The 17,319-nt window shown below is 44.1% G+C and overlaps 1 protein-coding gene across 1 annotated transcript in view; it reads right to left on the reverse strand.

Annotated features, from left to right (window-relative positions):
• Positions 1–345: 345 nt before the first annotated feature.
• Positions 346–17,319, reverse strand: part of IRF2BP2 (interferon regulatory factor 2 binding protein 2) — a 28,553-nt gene continuing 11,579 nt past the window's right edge. Inside the window, exon 2 of the mRNA XM_075339705.1 lies at positions 346–1,593. Within this exon, the coding sequence (XP_075195820.1) occupies positions 872–1,593 (722 nt within the window). The 3' untranslated portion in view covers positions 346–871. The remainder of the gene's footprint in view (positions 1,594–17,319) is intronic.

A 17,319-nucleotide genomic window follows, 5' to 3' on the forward strand; every position in this document is an offset into this window, starting at 1 on the left:
TGTAAATGAATGCAGAACCCAGCTGTCCTAGTAACCTTTTGTTGCCCCTTGATTGCATTGCAGGGGGCTGATGGGAGCGGGTGCACTTGGGCACTGACAGCTGTTCCATTTAAATGGTTAGAGATGCCGGCTACATACTGCAGCCGGTATTTTCCGTGTGCTCCGTGCCCAGGCCCAGAGCACCCTCTCAACACGTGGGGACCCCCTTCCCAGAACGTAATTGCAACGTTCTTTTGTTGGAAGGGGTTAACTTGTGTATGAACAGAAAGACATCACCTTCCAAATGAGTTTTTGAAGTTAGAATTGTTTGTTGATTAAGTCTTAAAATAAATGTCGCACTCAAAATATTGCTTTGGTGAACAAGATTTTTTTTTTAATAAACATCACCCAGTGGTTCAAATTACATCAATAAAATTTTACAATTAAAAAAAGCTTAATCTCAAAGAAAATGAGTAACCAGAGACAATTAACAATGTCATAAAATGTATTTGGCATTTTTAACAAGTGCATACAAATACAGCTAAAAGCATTTCGGTTTTCCAAGTGCTCTAAAAAGCATCTCAAGTCACAGCCTACACTGAACAGGAACTGTCACTGGATAGGAACAAATACTTGCAAAGAACAATAACAAAGAATACCTTTCTGATCAGTACATACCTTTGTTTTCAAAAATAGAAACACAATGTATTCAAAAATTAAAAATTATACAGCCATGTTTATGCAGTCTACATTTATCCTGTGTGTGTATATATATTATATATATATTTTCAACGTATCTCACACACACGCATCCCCACTGTAAGAAGTTTAGTAAGAGATTATGGTGGCTACAAAGCAAAAAAAAAAAAAAAAAAAAAATTAAAAAAAAAAGTCAAGAGTCTCTCTCCTTCTTCACTTTTACATCCCCAGCGAGAATTGTTGCAATTTCTCCCTGCATGAAGGCCCATGGTACATTTGATCCCACCAGGGGACATTTTTCCCCACTAGGGCAATATACTTCTCCAGATGATCCTTGCTGTTTAATACTTTGCCTTGAACATGGGAAACAAAATTTGTGAGTAGGTACTGAAGGGCACTGTACAAAGTGGGTGTCCTCAAGACGCTCATGACAAAGAGTGCAGCACAATGGTATACTGTTTGGTATGGAAGAATCAGGAATGCTTGGGGGGTGCACCTGCTCCATTCCTGCATGGGATGACGTTCCTCCACTAGAAAGTTGGCTTGGCACATCCCTTGCAGCCATTCTTCTTTGGTTCATAGAGGAAGGGGATGGGGGACTGTTACTGTTTCGCCTTGTTGTAGAGTGAACTTGGTTAGCATCCTTTGAAGCATGATTGCCACCAGCATTATCTGCCACCAATATTAAAGCAGCCATTGGGGACTGGCCATTTTGTGCAGCTTCTGGTGGTGTGGTACGGTTGGAATGAGGAGAGACAGTAGATGGGGGAGAAATAAAAGAAGTACTAGTCATTGGAGAAATTTTAAGACCATCAGATGCTGGCAGCCATGACTGTCCTTCACCATTTAGCTTAGATGAAGCGCCTTCCCCTTCTGGCTCTGGAGAAGGCTTCCTCTTCCGTGCTGCACGGGCACCTACAATGAACAGAAAAATAAATTGCTTTAGTGAAAGTGAACAATCCTACCAGTTAGAGATGGAGCAGAACGGTTAATGTCACCGCTCACTATACCGTGAGCACATCTAATGTCAGCCCCTGACAATCTGCATACACATGCTGCACAGTATAGTGAGTGGGACTAGCCGCTCCCTGCACCACTGGTGCACATCAGCAAAAGGAGATGTTTGGCTGTTTGGCCTATGAAATAAAGGGTTTTTCACCACACAATCATCCTGAATTTTTCCAAATCATTCTAAAAAAAAAAAAAAAAAAAAAAAAAAAAAAAGGTTGTTCATGGGGTCCCTCCTCTGCCCTCAAAGTAACATACACCTTGAATAATTATTAACACTTATACAGCACATCCTCTATATGAACAATTGGCTTAGTTCAGCATGTATACAGAGGGTGAAATAAGTACTAAACACATCAATTTTCTAAGTAAATATATTTCTAAAGGTGCTATTGACATCAACTTCTCACCAGATGTTGGTAACAACCAATCCAATCAACACAGGCAAATCAAACCATAAATGTCCATACATTTAACTTGTGTAATCTTGAGAAATTACACAAGGAAAAAGTTATTGAACACATGAGAGGTGCAAAAAGCCATGGAACGTCAGGACACCAGATGAAATCAGTAATTAGAAAGCAATCCTACCACTTTGTGAAAAATATCTGCTGGTTCAACTGATGGCCTATAAAACGGTGTCTCATTGCCAAGGTGCCACACAAGAAACATATGATGGGTAACACCAGTGAAATGTCTCAAGGTCTTTGCAGCCTTAGGCTATGTGCGCACGTTGCGTATTTGCATGCAGTTACGCTGCGATCTGCACCACAGCATAACTGCATGCGTCCTGCGTCCCCTGCACAAACTATGAAGATTATGCAGGAGATGTGCGCACATGGCGTATTAGAGCGCAGCGCTTCGGCTGCTGCACCAAGCGCGTGTTCTAAAAATTGACATGTCACTTCTTTCCTGCGCTCTGCCTGCAGCCCCCGCTCTGTCTATGGGAGGGGCTGCAGTCAGAGCGCATGAAATCGTTTTTTTTTCATTACGGACTCTTTCTGCAGCGATTTGAAGCGCATGTGTGCTGTTCAAATCGCTGCAGAAATTTCTGCACGGACAGTATGCAACGTGCGCACATAGCCTTATTGTTACAAAACATACTGATGGCATTTGTTCCAGAAGAAATACTAAACTACTGAAGATTCCATGGAGCACTGTTGGGGGCCATAATCCGCAAGTGGGAAAAACAATTTCACTATGACTCCATTATGACGGCCATGACTCCACACAAGATTGTAGACACAGGAGTGTAAAGAATTATTAGAAGAGCTGTGCAGAGCTACAAAAAGACATGGGATCAGCAGGTACAAATGGTTCAAAGAAAACAATAAGTAATGCACTCAAACTTCATGGCCTATATGTACGCTCACCATTCGAGACTCCATTGCAGAACAAAAAGCATGTTCAAACACGTTTAAAGATTGCTCAACAACATTTAACCCCTTCACGACCTTGGACGGATATATCCGTCATGGAGTGTGTCACGTTAAGCCCCGCCCCCTGCCACGGGCAGGCGGCGGCGGGCACACATCAGCTGTTTTCAACAGCTGACATGTGTGCCTGCATGTTGCGAGTGGAATAGTTTCCACTGCCAACATTTAACCCCTTAAATCTCGCTGCCAAAGTCTGGCAGCGAGATCTATATGCGCGCGGCCATGATTTTTACTTACCGCCGCCCCCCACCGGAAGTCACGTGCGTGATCACGTGACTTTCAGTGGTTGCCATGTTAGCACAGGGTCATGTGATGACGCCTGCAGCTTTGAAGTTTCACTTTCGTTTTCACCCGGCCCGGAGCCGAATGAAACAGGAAGTGACTATCTGCTGTTCATAGCTGTGATCAGCAGATAGATAAGAGCGATCGGATTGCTGATCGCTATAGCCCCCTAGGGGGACTAATAAAAAAAAAAAAAAGTAAAAAAAAAGTTTTAAAAAATAAAAAAAAAAAACAAAACCACACCTAAAAGTTCAAATCACCCCCCTTTCACCCCATTGAAAATTAAAGGGTTAAAAAATAAATATACACATATTTGGTATCGCCGCGTTCAGAAATGCCCGATCAAAATATAAAATTATTCTGATTGGAATTTATATGCCACTACGCCGTTTACCAAACGCCAAAATTACGTTTTTTGGTCGCATGTTTTACGCAAAATGCAATAACAGGCGATCAAAACGTAGCATCTGCGCAAAAATGGTACTATTAAAAATGTTAGCTCGAGACGCAAAAAATAAGCCATCACTGAGCCATAGATCCCGAAAAATGAGAACGCTAAGTGTTTCGGAAAATGGCGCAAAATGTGCGCCACTTTTATTGGACAAACTTGTGAATTATTTTTTTTTAACCCCTTAGATACAAGTAAACCTATACATGTTTGGTGTCTACAAACTTGCACCGACCTGAGGCATCACATAGATACATCAGTTTTACTATATTGTGAACACTGAATAAAACATCCCAAAAACTATTGTACGATCACACTTTTTTTGCGGTTTTTCCACACTTGGTATTTTTTTGCTGTTTTGCAGTACACTATGGTAAAACCTATGGTTTAATTTAAAAGTACAACTCGCCCCTCAAAAAACAAGCCTTCATATGACAAGATTGACAGAAAAATAAAAAAGTTTATTCAATCAATACCACCGTTCGAAATAAATCCTCAATGTGTAAAAGTATATAAAGCGGACTCCAGGCAACGTATCCCACAAATAATTGGGCATGTTGAAATTTTATGTAGATAGAACATAAAATATATTTATTGGAATACAACTTTAGAACACAAAAAACTAATAAATATGTAATACAATATGTTATATGTATTACATATTTACAATCTATTAGTTTGTGTTCTTAAGTTGTATCCAATAAATATATTGATATCATAAAAATGATTAAATGTCTGATGTTCACATTGCACTACAATAAATTTTTCACTTAAATGTAAGCAATATACTAAATATTTAGTATGTTTTTGTTGAAAACTGTTTTTTTGCCACTTACATAGTGTATTACATAGTGTTATATATAACAGTATGTAATACACTATGTAATACACTATGTAAGTGGCAAAAAACAGTTTTCAACAAAAACATACTAAATAACATTTGTGCAGTCTATGAATTTGTTCTAAGAAATAGAATTGCCTCCATTAGATCCTCCTTCATAGATGACCTCATATCTGACCTAATAATGTTAAGGCTAGAGAACAACCTCTCTACAGTAACTTCGGTTGGAGGCAAAGCCGTAACCACATGGGCAACATCTCTAACTAATTTCCACTACCACAATTTTCACTAAAAGTTCGAAATAAATCCTCAATGTGTAAAAGTATATAAAGCGGACTCCAGGCAACGTATCCCACAAATAATTGGGCATGTTGAAATTTTATGTAGATAGAACATAAAATATATTTATTGGAATACAACTTTAGAACACAAAAAACTAATAAATATGTAATACAATATGTTATATGTATTACATATTTACAATCTATTAGTTTGTGTTCTTAAGTTGTATCCAATAAATATATTGATATCATAAAAATGATTAAATGTCTGATGTTCACATTGCACTACAATAAATTTTTCACTTAAATGTAAGCAATATACTAAATATTTAGTATGTTTTTGTTGAAAACTGTTTTTTTGCCACTTACATAGTGTATTACATAGTGTTATATATAACAGTATGTAATACACTATGTAATACACTATGTAAGTGGCAAAAAACAGTTTTCAACAAAAACATACTAAATAACATTTGTGCAGTCTATGAATTTGTTCTAAGAAATAGAATTGCCTCCATTAGATCCTCCTTCATAGATGACCTCATATCTGACCTAATAATGTTAAGGCTAGAGAACAACCTCTCTACAGTAACTTCGGTTGGAGGCAAAGCCGTAACCACATGGGCAACATCTCTAACTAATTTCCACTACCACAATTTTCACTAAAAGTTTCTTTTCCTTTAGTAAGCTGTTGATCATCAAGCAGTATACGATGACTTGGGTCCACATAAACAGCTGCCAGAAGTATTTTATTTTCCAATAGCTGTGTCTCTCTCCGTTTCATTGAAGCAGAAATGACATCTGCGATTAAACCTCCTCTTTGGGACAGGCAAAATAGCAAGTTCTTCCACTCCCTAATGAAAATGCCAGGAGTTAATTCCTCAGCTTGTAATTTTTTAGTCACGGTAAATAGGTGATTAAGCAATTCCTTCAATTCCTGTGTCCATTGACCTTCATTTAACGTTACTTGAGGGTTCACCATATCTAAAAGAAACGATTTTAGTTCAAGCAATCGCTCAGTCATTAAATAAGTGCTGCCTCACCGAGTGGCTTGATCAACAATTGCCCCTTTCCCAGCACGTCTCTTCAAGATGGAATCAATTTTAGGGGTTCTGGCGGCAATAACCAACTTCCTCACTTTTCCAATCAGATTTCCAGCATGTCCGCCCAGTATCACACATCCGGCTTTTCGCTGGTTTGGCGGATGTGGCGCACGTCAGTACATTACGATACAGTACAGTGGCAGCGCCACAACTTCCGGGTCACATGCTCCGGTCACATGAAAGCATGTGACTGTCGTTTGTCGCGCTGCCACTGTACTGTATACACTGTACTGGAGTGCGCCGCATCCGCCAAACCAGCGAAAAGACGGATGTGTGAAACCGGGGTCCCACTTGTAGACTCTCTCTTATTGTTGGCTGCAGCGTGTGCACAACACAGCGCATGTGATGAATATGAAAGTGTTTTGAAGCAGCTTCAACAAGATCATCTAATTCTAAAGTACCATTTTGCTGTTCTTCTGTTGTAATATGTTTGTTCCTCAGTTACATGAACAGCACTGTGGCTCCATCTCAAACATACTAAATCCTAAATTTTCTTCTAGCTGTTAATTACTCTCATTCATCAGTTTAATTGTACTTATGTTTGAAACATTGTTCGTTACAATGGCAAGAACCTGGTATTTTTTGCGTTCCTAATCTTGCAGAACTTTTTCCACTAAGGCGCACTTTGCACGTTGCGACATCGCTACTGCAATATCGTCGGGGTCAAATCGAAAGTGACGCACATCCGGCGCCGGTAACGGCGTTGCAACGTGTAAAGCCTAGGAGAGAAGATGAACGAGCGTGAAAATAGAAAAAAAAAAAAAAAAAAAAAAAAAAAAAAAAAAAAAAATCGCTGATCTGTGTCACATCGTTCATTTTCATAATGTTGGTGCGTCCGCAGGTACGATGTTTGTCCTTCCTGCAGCTCCACACATCGCTGTGTGCGCTGTGCGCTGTGTGAAGCCGCAGGACCGACTAACATCTCCTTACCTGCGCCCGCCGTCCACAAGCAATGCGGAAGGGAGAAGGTAGGTGGGATGTTTACATCCCGCCCCTCCGCTTCTATTAGCCGGCCGCTTAGTGACATCGAGGTGACGTTGATGTGATGCCGAACGCACCGCCTCCTTGAAGGAGGGATTCTTCGGCAGTCACAGCGATGTCACTGAGCAGGTAAGTGCGTGTGAAGCTGCCCTAGCGATAACGTTCGCTACGGCAGCCATCACAAGATATCACATGTGTGACGGGGGCGGGTACTATCGCGCTCGGCATCGCTATCATCGGCTAGCGATGTTGCAGCGTGCAAAGTACCCCTAAGTCCTGGAGAAACTGGCTGGTGTGATGAGCTTTACTATCTTTTACTGCCAGTGTCTTACTAACAATTTCTTTCTTGTCACAAACATATCGAACATTGATGGCAAAATAATTCAGTGACATGCAGTGACTCTGGCATCCCAGCAAAGGCAATGGGTTTCAAGATAGGACATTCAGACACAGCGTTTTGTGAGGATCCTCACAAAGAATGAGCATGTCAGTTTGTGGCGTTTTTCTAATCTGCTTTTGCTATTGAAAGCATTATTTGAGCTTAAAAACCTTTCAGGTGATGCGGTTTTTTAAAAAGCTGATCTGCTTTTGCAGCTGAAAAACGTATCCTCAAAAAACGCAGCAAAACCGCTGTGTGTGAATGCAGCCTTAGATCAGGAATAGAACAGCCATTTATAGGACATTTCATAAGTTTCCCAAATTCCTATGAAAGAATTTTCATCACACTCTGCATTGTACTCCTGTCCCCAATTTATTATATATTTTAGGAGTCGGAGTCGGTGCATTTTATACCGACTCCGACTCCACCAAAATGAGCTCCGACTCAGACTCCACAGCCCTGTCAACTTCTCCTGCGGAGACACTAGAGAGTCTCCTGTGCGGGAGACAGCAGAGAAAATACAGTGTCCAGAACGCCATATAACCCCGATCGTGGGCACATACCGTGAAAAGGAAGAAACTTAATTAGGCGGCTTTCACACTACGTCTTTTTAACATGCGTCCTGAACGTTTTTTTAACGCAGAAACGGATCCAGTGCAAATGCGTTTTCATTTCAATGCATTTGCAATGGACTCGCGTTAACATGCGTTCACATGCGTTTGCGTGCGTTATAGTGAGGATCCAGCGACTTGCAGTTTTTTAACATCTTTCAAAAACGCTACTTGTAGCGTTTTTGAGCGGCGTCCAACTTCTGCAAATTGCTGGATCCTAACTAAACAGCATGCAAACGCAGGTGAACGCTGGCGTGCTGATAGGCAGGATCCTGCTTGCTCTACTGAGCATGCCCAGAAGCCAGCCTGGTGTGATCAGTCTCTCTCTCCTACCTCTCTGTCTCTCTCCTCCCTCTCTCTCTGTCTCTCACCTCCCTCTCCTCCACCTGAGAGCTGCGGACACTCGTAACCAAGGTAAACATCGGGTAACCACTTATCTTAGTTACCCGATGTTTACGTTGGTAACGTGTGCAGGGAGACCGGCTCCTAGCAGCTGCAGACGCTTGTAACCAAAGTAAATATCGGGTATCCAAGCAAGTATACCCGATGTTTACCTTGGTTACGAGCCTCGCAGCTGTCAGATGCCGGCTCCCAGTCTGGCACGTTTAGTTCCCCCTCACTCCCGATCACATGACTCCAATGCCCGCCCCTAAACATCCAGTGACAGGTTCCTGCAAAGTAACACATGCGTTTGCATGCGTTTTTTGCTGTAAAAGCAGGATCCGCTTTTGCAGCAAAAAAACGTTCAGGACGCATGTTAAAAAGACGTAGTGTGAAAGCAGCCTTACAACCAGTAGTAAGAAGTGAAGCAGCAGTTTAAAGTTTTGCTAGAAAGTTACCAAAACCCCAAGAAGAGGACTCTAAAGTGGGGAAATTAATACTTTATAAAAAGACCTTTAAGCTTTTCATTCTGACAAATTTAGTACTTTGTAACAAGTTGGCCACGGTTCACAATTTGCAGTGTCAATGAGGCTTGAAGTAATTCCCAGATTGTAGCAAAAACTGACATTTTAGTGCAAGTTGAAATATAGTAAAGGGTACACAAATTGCAGGACAAAACCCAGCAACTGATCTCCACCTTTTTCAGACTACTACTATATGAGTTTTCCATATTCAAGTTTTCACACCAAACCTTTGCTCCATGAAAAATAAATGACCCCTTCCCTGGTTCCTGCATCGCCTCTTGGTGATAGGCTTACAGGCAACCTCGGTGACATCACAACTAAAGTGGATGTGACATCACCACCTCAGTGTCGGAAAGACTAAGTAGAAGCAATGGAACGCTAGTACAACCAATTACTACATTTGCACAGAGCAAGCAAGTGGGAAGAAAACATTTCAAGAAGGAAAACCCCTTTAAAATAAATCTTCAACAAATTTTACAGACCTTCTTCTAGCAGGAGATACCTGCATTATCACAATTCCACATACTACAATGGAAGAAATCCAGTGACTGGGACAGAGGGACTTCTGCTTTGGCATTATTAGCCAAAACACCTAACAAAGGGGAATTAAAAAAACAAAACAAAACCATGGTTTAGATATTTTTGTTCTCACACTGACCTCTGAACCCCACAATATGCTGACAAACCACACTACAATAAATACAAGTAACCTACAATCACTACTCATAGGCAATGGTCACAGCTCATCTCGTCCCTTCACAATGACCTACACAGATTACAGAGCACCAACCTTTCTGAGAAGGTCAAGTGATCTGCAGACTACAGAATACTATGGCCCATATCAACTCAGGCAAGATGGCTACCTCCAAATAACCAGGGCTGGCAGGAAACCCATGTACTTCCCACCAAAACTACTGCTATCAAATAACTGGAAAAGCAGCAGAATTTCAGTCACAGAAGTTTCTGCTGTAGATGTGCTATGTGGATATACCCCAGCGAAAAGTCATTGAGGCAACTACAGCCTTTCACAAGTCCCCTGATCAAAAAGGCTTGGGCCTAAGACACGGCGAGGAAAAAGGTGCGTCAGCGCACGAGTGATTTTCTCAGCCCTAATCGGACCGAGAAAACAATCACAATACTGCGACTGTAATGCGGTCATTTTTTCTCTCGCCCTATACACTTGAATGGGTGCGAGAGAAACATCGCACTGCACTCGCGGTACACCTGTGTATCGCGAGTGCAGTGCGAGAATGGCAATAGTCGGCAACGGAGGAGAGAGGGAGGTAAATCGCTCCCTCCCCTCCTCAGTGCCGGCATACCCCTCTGCAGCACCGGCCCACCCCCCGCAGCTGAGGTCTGCTCGCACGGTCGGACCTCAGTCGCAGGGACACTCGCATGACACTCTGCTCTGTGTACTGCCAGCATGAGCCAAGTGTCATGCAAAGGGATCGCAGTAATCCCCGTTGGCCCCAGCCTTAGGAATAATCTCTCAATCTTCTAGGACAGCCACAAAAAACTATGCGTCTCACCCCTTTATAAGAAGTCGCCACTGCCAGCACGGCATCAAATATACCAAGGAAAAAAAAAAATCAATTTCTTTAAAAGGGGTTATCCAGAACTTTGGTTGTATGTGGCTAAGAACATAACGTCAAGTAGTTGTTAACTACCTGCCTGTCGTGCTACAATCTCTCCCAGCTCAGGCAGTGCCTCTCCTGCTTTATGTGACCTCCTCAATTGGTCAGGGTGTCCTTGGTGATGATCTTTGACAGTTGGATCCACACAGTTTAGGCATTGAGGAGTCAGCAATCAATGTGACATCGGTAATGGCATCCTGTTGACAGAGCAGAACAGATGAGAAGGAGCTCATCTGTCAACAGGATATCACTGGAAGCAGGAGAATAGCCAGAAGGTCCACGACTCCTCTGAGGTGGCAGAGAAAGCTGCTGGACACAACAGGCAGATCATTAGCCTATTGTTAAAGACCTTGTCTACTAGTGAAACAACCCTCTCTCATTCACCATATTTGCCCTCATTAAAACGTAAAAACCGCTAATCCTGGCCTCTCACGCCAGTATTGTTCCAGCGGTGTCAGCACTCCGTCTCCCGGGGCTCACGTGAGCTCTGTACTTAATCAGTGACGCCTTCGCTGTCCTAGACTTTGGGCTCACGATAAATCAAGAGGAAGTAAGAGCTGCGGTACAAGTGCATAATCTCAGTGAAGCAGACACGATTAGATGTAGAGCTCGTGACGTCACAACCTCAGGTGAGCAAGTGCCGACAGCACGGGGATGGCACAGCCACAGGAGGGGAGAGGAAACTTACTTTAAAGTAGTGGATGACCCTGTAAGTTCTTAGCCACACATGAAAAAAAATCCTGCAGAATTCCTTTAAGTAAGGGTTTCCCAAACTTAAAAACATAAAGAAGCCCTTTGTCTGTTGGTAAAATATTCTAAAATCTGTTATTAATACCCACGAGAGGTTGTCTATTGTAAAGTAGTTCTCACCTACCCACAAGATCATCGTTATCACCCACTGATCGTCAGTAAGGGGCATCGTTTACTCATTAGAATGGGTGCCACTCTGTTCATTCTGAACTGGACTGCAGAGGGCAGCACTGAGCATCGTCCACCAGTACCATAGACAATGGAGCAGTGGTCAGGAATGAATACTGCACTCCGTTCTGCTGGGGATAAAAAAAAAAAAAAAAAATCTGTTCTGGCGATCAGTGGGGTCCAGCATTAGGACCTCCAATCTCTAAGTTATCAACTTTCCTAGAGATTTCTGGTGATAAATACTTTCTAATGGACAACCATTTTATGTTGCAATACTCAAACACCCTTTAGACTAGACTGTAAATCTTTAGCACTATGTTACAGGACCACAAAAGCCATCCTTAAAGGGTTATTCCAATATCCAAGATCCAATCCCAATATGTAGTAGTTGTAATAATATTACCAAATATATTACATTTTTAACTGGAGGTATTTCTCCTGTTTAGGTAGGTCACTTACCTCACGTGGAGGTCATTACAGTAGCCTAGGCATCCATGCTTATGACCACTCATAGCGACAGTTGCTTGTGATTGTAACCATGGATACATAGACTTCTGTAATGCCCTGCACATGAGGTAAGTGACTTAGCTAACCAAGAGAACTATACTACATTTCTAATTGGAAGTATTTGCTAATAACCCTTTAAGTTGTTACATTATCAAACATCATTGAATACAACCTCACCTACAGGTAAATAACTGTAGGATGAGAGCCATAGCACCCAACTTCCTCATACACGCATGTTCATAAAAGCGAAAAGGTGTTGTAATTAGAGAAAGTAGCACAAAAGGTGCCAAGTACGTCATTGCTTATGATCAACAAGGATCACAAGTTGGAATTCAACAAGCATAGTGTTTGAGTGAAGACTCAGGATTACACATCAGATGACTGGCCGACGCTGCGGACTTATCTAACATGTATGTGGGGGGAGGCGGGACTACTCATTGGATGCAATTTAATACAAAAAAAAAAAAAAGGACAAATTTAAAAAATTGCATAGCAAAACTAAGCAGATATTTAGGCGAAGACCTACTCAGCAACTTATTGTTTCAGTGTATCCAAAATAAAAAATGAAGCAACTTTAAAAGGGAACCTGTCAGCAGAAATTTCGCCCAAAACCTAAAAGATTCCCCCTCTGCAGCTCCTGGGCTGCATTCTAGAAAGGTCCCTGTTATTGTGCCCCATGTGAGACCAAAATAAAGGCTTTATAAAGTGGTACCTTTCTGTATTCAGATACTGTAAATGTGACACGGGGGCGGGCTGCCTGATGGCCGTTATTCTGCCTCCTGCCGCTTTAGGCCGTCCCCCATCGCTCATTTCCATAGCTGTGGACGCCGCCCAGTGCTCCACAGGTCCCCGCGCATGCCCAGTGCCTATCTCTCGTGGATGAGCACTGTGCCCAGTGTCACCGCTGGAGACGTGCGCCCAGGCTTTAGATTATGGGCGGTGCTGTGATGTTTATTACCAAGCAACCGCCCATAATCGAGGGACCGCGCTTTCCCCTCTGCCTCCTTCGTTCTGCGCAAGCGCGGTGCTGCTGACCCCACGTCACCTCCTTCCCATCTTGCCCTGAGGCAGGAAATAGATGGGAAGGAGGTGACGTGGGGTCAGCAGCACCGCACTTGCGCAGAACGAAGGACGCCGAGGGAGAACGCGCGGTCCCGCGATTATGGGTGGTTGCTTGGTAATAAACATCACAGCACCGCCCATAATCTAAAGCCTGCGCGCACGTCACCAGCGGTGACACTGGGCACAGTGCTCATCCACGAGAGATAGGCACTGGGCATGCGCGGGGACCTGTGGAGCACTGGGCGGCGTCCACAGCTATGGAAATCAGCGATGGGGGACGGCCTAAAGCGGCAGGAGGCAGAATAACGGCCATCAGGCAGCCCGCCCCCGTGTCACATTTACAGTATCTGAATACAAAAAGGTACCACTTTATAAAGCCTTTATTTTGGTCTCACATGGGGCACAATAACAGGGACCTTTCTAGAATGCAGCCCAGGAGCTGCAGAGGGGGAATCTTTTAGGTTTTGGGCGAAATTTCTGCTGACAGGTTCCCTTTAACTATTCAGGAAGGTTTATATTTGTGAGCATGCAGCTCCCATTCAGATCTGTCTGACATGGTGACAGGCAGCAGATAATGTAGTCTAGTCATTCAATTGTCTGCATCTGCTACACAGGGGCGAGCACTACAATGCTCGGGGGCTTGGTCCTCGAGTCGAGCTGGTCAGACGCTCTGAAAGGGCTTGAGTAAGGCTGGGGCCACACGGGGACTACTGCGATCCCCTTGCATGAGACTCGGCTCGTGCTGGCAGTACAGCAGAGCCGAGTCTCATGCTTGTGTCCTTGCAACTGAGGTCCGTTCGTGCGAGCAGACCTCAGCTGCAGGGGGCGGGCCGGCACTCAGGAGGGGAGGGAGGGATTTCTCTCCCTCTCGCCTGTGTAGCCGGCTATAGACATTCTCGCTCTGCACGCACGGTACACCGATGTACCGCGAGTGCAGTGCGATTTTTCTCTCGCCCCATTCACTTGAATGGGTGCGAGAGAAAGAGTCTCGGATTACAATCGCAGCATGCTGCGATTGTTTTCTCGGTCCGATTAGGGCTGAGAAAATAATCGCTCATGTGTGCTGTCACACAGGCTAGAATTGGTCCGAGTGGAATGCGATGTTTTATCACACTCCACTCGCACCGATTTTCTCGCCGTGTGGCTTAGGCCTAAGGAGTAAAATGGAAGTCTCTCTGCCCACATACAGCCAGCCATAAAGAGAGCATTTCCAGGGCGGCAGGGGGCGGAAGGAGTGAGGCTCCCTCATCATTACCACCTGCCCCTATTTGTTACACAACTCAATACCTGTGGTCAGTTTCTGCCGTGACTTTATAAACCGGAGAAAACTTTTCTAAAACACCTGATACAATCACTGACTGCAGCATAATCACTGTAGAGCGTTCTCAATCTGTATAATTGATAACACTAGCTTATCAATATGAGATCAGGGGGGAGGGGGGGTTCAGCAGCCGGAACCAAGAACACCTCAGCTTCACACATTGCTTACCGAGTCCGACAGATCATCTCCCATTTAAGTGAATGGGAGATAAAACAAATTGCTTGGAACCGGCCAGAGTTTTCTTCTGATCAATAGAGGGTGTTGGACCCCCACCAATCTCACTCACAACCTATCCTACGAGTAAGGCTATGTGCCCACGTTGCGTTGTGTCCCTGCAGAAATTTCTGCAGCGATTTGACAGCACGTGCGCTTCAAATCGCTGCAGAAACACTGCGTAATGAATGCAGTGAAAAAGCCGATTTCATGCGCTCTGGATGCAGCCCCCACCATAGAGCGGGACCTGCATCCAAAGCACACGGAATAAGTGACATGTTGCTTTTTAGATCGCTGCGTTCTAAAACGCAACGTGCGCATGGATTATGCACAATCTTCATAGATTGGATGTGACCTGCGTCCCCTGCACAGTTACGCTGCAGTGCAATATGCAGCGTAACTGCATGCAAATACGCAACATGGGCACAGAGCCTTAGTTATCAAATCGGTCAAGACAAATGTGAATAGTCCGGACAATACTTATTAATGACTGCTTATTTTTTGCTCCCTGAGCTGACATTTTTAATTATACTATTTTTGGGTAGCTGTGAACTTTTGGTCACCTGTTATTGCAATGTTGCACCGACCAAAAAAACAATAACCAAAAAAAAACTTAGTTGTGGCTTTTTTTTTTTCTTGGTGCACCCTTTACTGATCAGATTAAATTGATTTTATATTTTGATAGATCAGGCATTTCTGAATGCAGCGATATCAAATGAGTACCTTATTTTTTGTTTTATTAGATGAACCCCAAATAGAGATAAAGGTTAAAAAAAAAAAAAGGGGTTGGGGGCTCAGTCTTATACTCTGGTGATGTCTTACCATAAGGGGGGCCAGAGCAGTGGTAGAGCGGGGGTCATCGGAGGCGGGGGGGTGCTGTAGTAGGGAAATGCTGGCTGCGGTGTGGCTGGCTCTGCTAGTTACGGTGTGGCCAGCTATGCTGGCTGCTAGTTGTGCCGGCTGCGGTGGAGCAGGGCTGTGCAGCTCTGTCGGTGGTGCGATCTTCAAATAATGCAGTAGTCGGCACCTGCGCAGCTTGAGCTCTTGGCTCAATAACAATCCAAGTGCTCCATCTGCAAACGCGCCAACTCCTGGCAGCATTATTTGAAGATGGCAGCGCCAACATAGCATCTCAACTGCCGCACCGCCCTGCTCCACACAATGCCCACCGCAGCCAGCACAGCCCCGCCGACAGATCATCTCACCAGTGCCAGCAAAGCCCTGCATGCCCTGCTCCATACAGCGCCCACCGCAGCCAGCACAGCCCCGCCGACAGATCATCTCACCAGTGCCAGCAAAGCCCTGCATGCCCTGCTCCATACATACAGCGCCCACCGCAGCCAGCACAGCCCCGCCGACAGATCATCTCACCAGTGCCAGCAAAGCCCTGCATGCCCTGCTCCATACAGCGCCCAACGCAGCCAGCACAGCCCCGCCGACAGATCATCTCACCAGTGCCAGCAAAGCCCTGCATGCCCTGCTCCATACAGTGCCCACCGCAGCCAGCACAGCCCCGCCGACAGATCATCTCACCAGTGCCAGCAAAACCCTGCATGCCCTGCTCCATACAGCGCCCACTGAAGCCAGCACAGCGTCCATTCTCCACCTCCTGGCAAGTTACATACGGATTTTAATACGCACCCATCATTTTCCTCCCAAATTTAAGAGGAAAAGTGCGTCTTATAATCCGAAAAATACGGTAGGTTTTAATTTTTTTTACGGTTTTATTTTCAAATGGGGCAAAATAAGGTTTATTTCAACTTCTCTTTATTTTCGCACATTTTTAAAAATATAATACTTTGTTTTTTCTAGTCCCTTTAGATGAATTGAAGCTGCGGTACGCCAACACTTGTGCTGTTCAGAGCCGTGCATCAGCAGAAACGCTGGTCTCCTGTGTGCGCTCAGCCGGCGTCCACAGGAACATCATAACTGTGACAGGGGTCATCAGATGACTCTTTGCTGTCACGACAACCCATCGGCACCCTATGATCATGTCACAGGGCCACAAATGGCGGCGGGGAATGGCGCGCTCCCTGCAAGGGTGCATTAAATTCCACTGTCAGATTGACAGCAGGATTTAACTGGTTAACAGGTGCTGCACATGTCGGTTGATCAGATTAGCCGACGTGTGCAGGGAAACATGCAGGCTCAGAGAGCAAGCGAGCATTGAAGGGACAGACATGACCTACGATGTACGAGTACGTCATAGGTTGTGAGGTGGTTAAAACCTTAATGGCCAGAGAAAAACAACTACATCAAGGATACTGGTCCTCAGGAGGTGCGGCTACGAGGACAGACAAGTGCACTTGTGCTATGTGGTTGGAGTAACTTCGGAGATGCACTGACTGTATAGCTCGCCATTTTTGTAACCCCGATACTACTGATCAGGACCTCAGTTACTTGCATCTCTTGTGGAGCTGGAATACCACTTCAGTGGTAGTAACCATTGTAAAAACCTTGGACAGACTACATAGACTAATGTCCCCTTTTATCACAAAAGCTCACAGCCTGCATCACTGCCATCAGACATTGGCTACTGACAATTGGTTATATACCTGTTTGGTATCACTATAAAAAAATTGTAGTGACCTTAAAGAATCATGTCCTGTCATTTTTTTTTTTTTTTACCATACAATGAATGCAGTAAAAACAATTGCTGAATTGTATTACCGTACTTTTGCACAATTTTACTGTACTTGGAATTCTTTACT

This window comes from Anomaloglossus baeobatrachus, chromosome 3, assembly GCF_048569485.1.
Source record: "Anomaloglossus baeobatrachus isolate aAnoBae1 chromosome 3, aAnoBae1.hap1, whole genome shotgun sequence".
Taxonomy (NCBI): Eukaryota; Metazoa; Chordata; class Amphibia; order Anura; family Aromobatidae; genus Anomaloglossus; species Anomaloglossus baeobatrachus.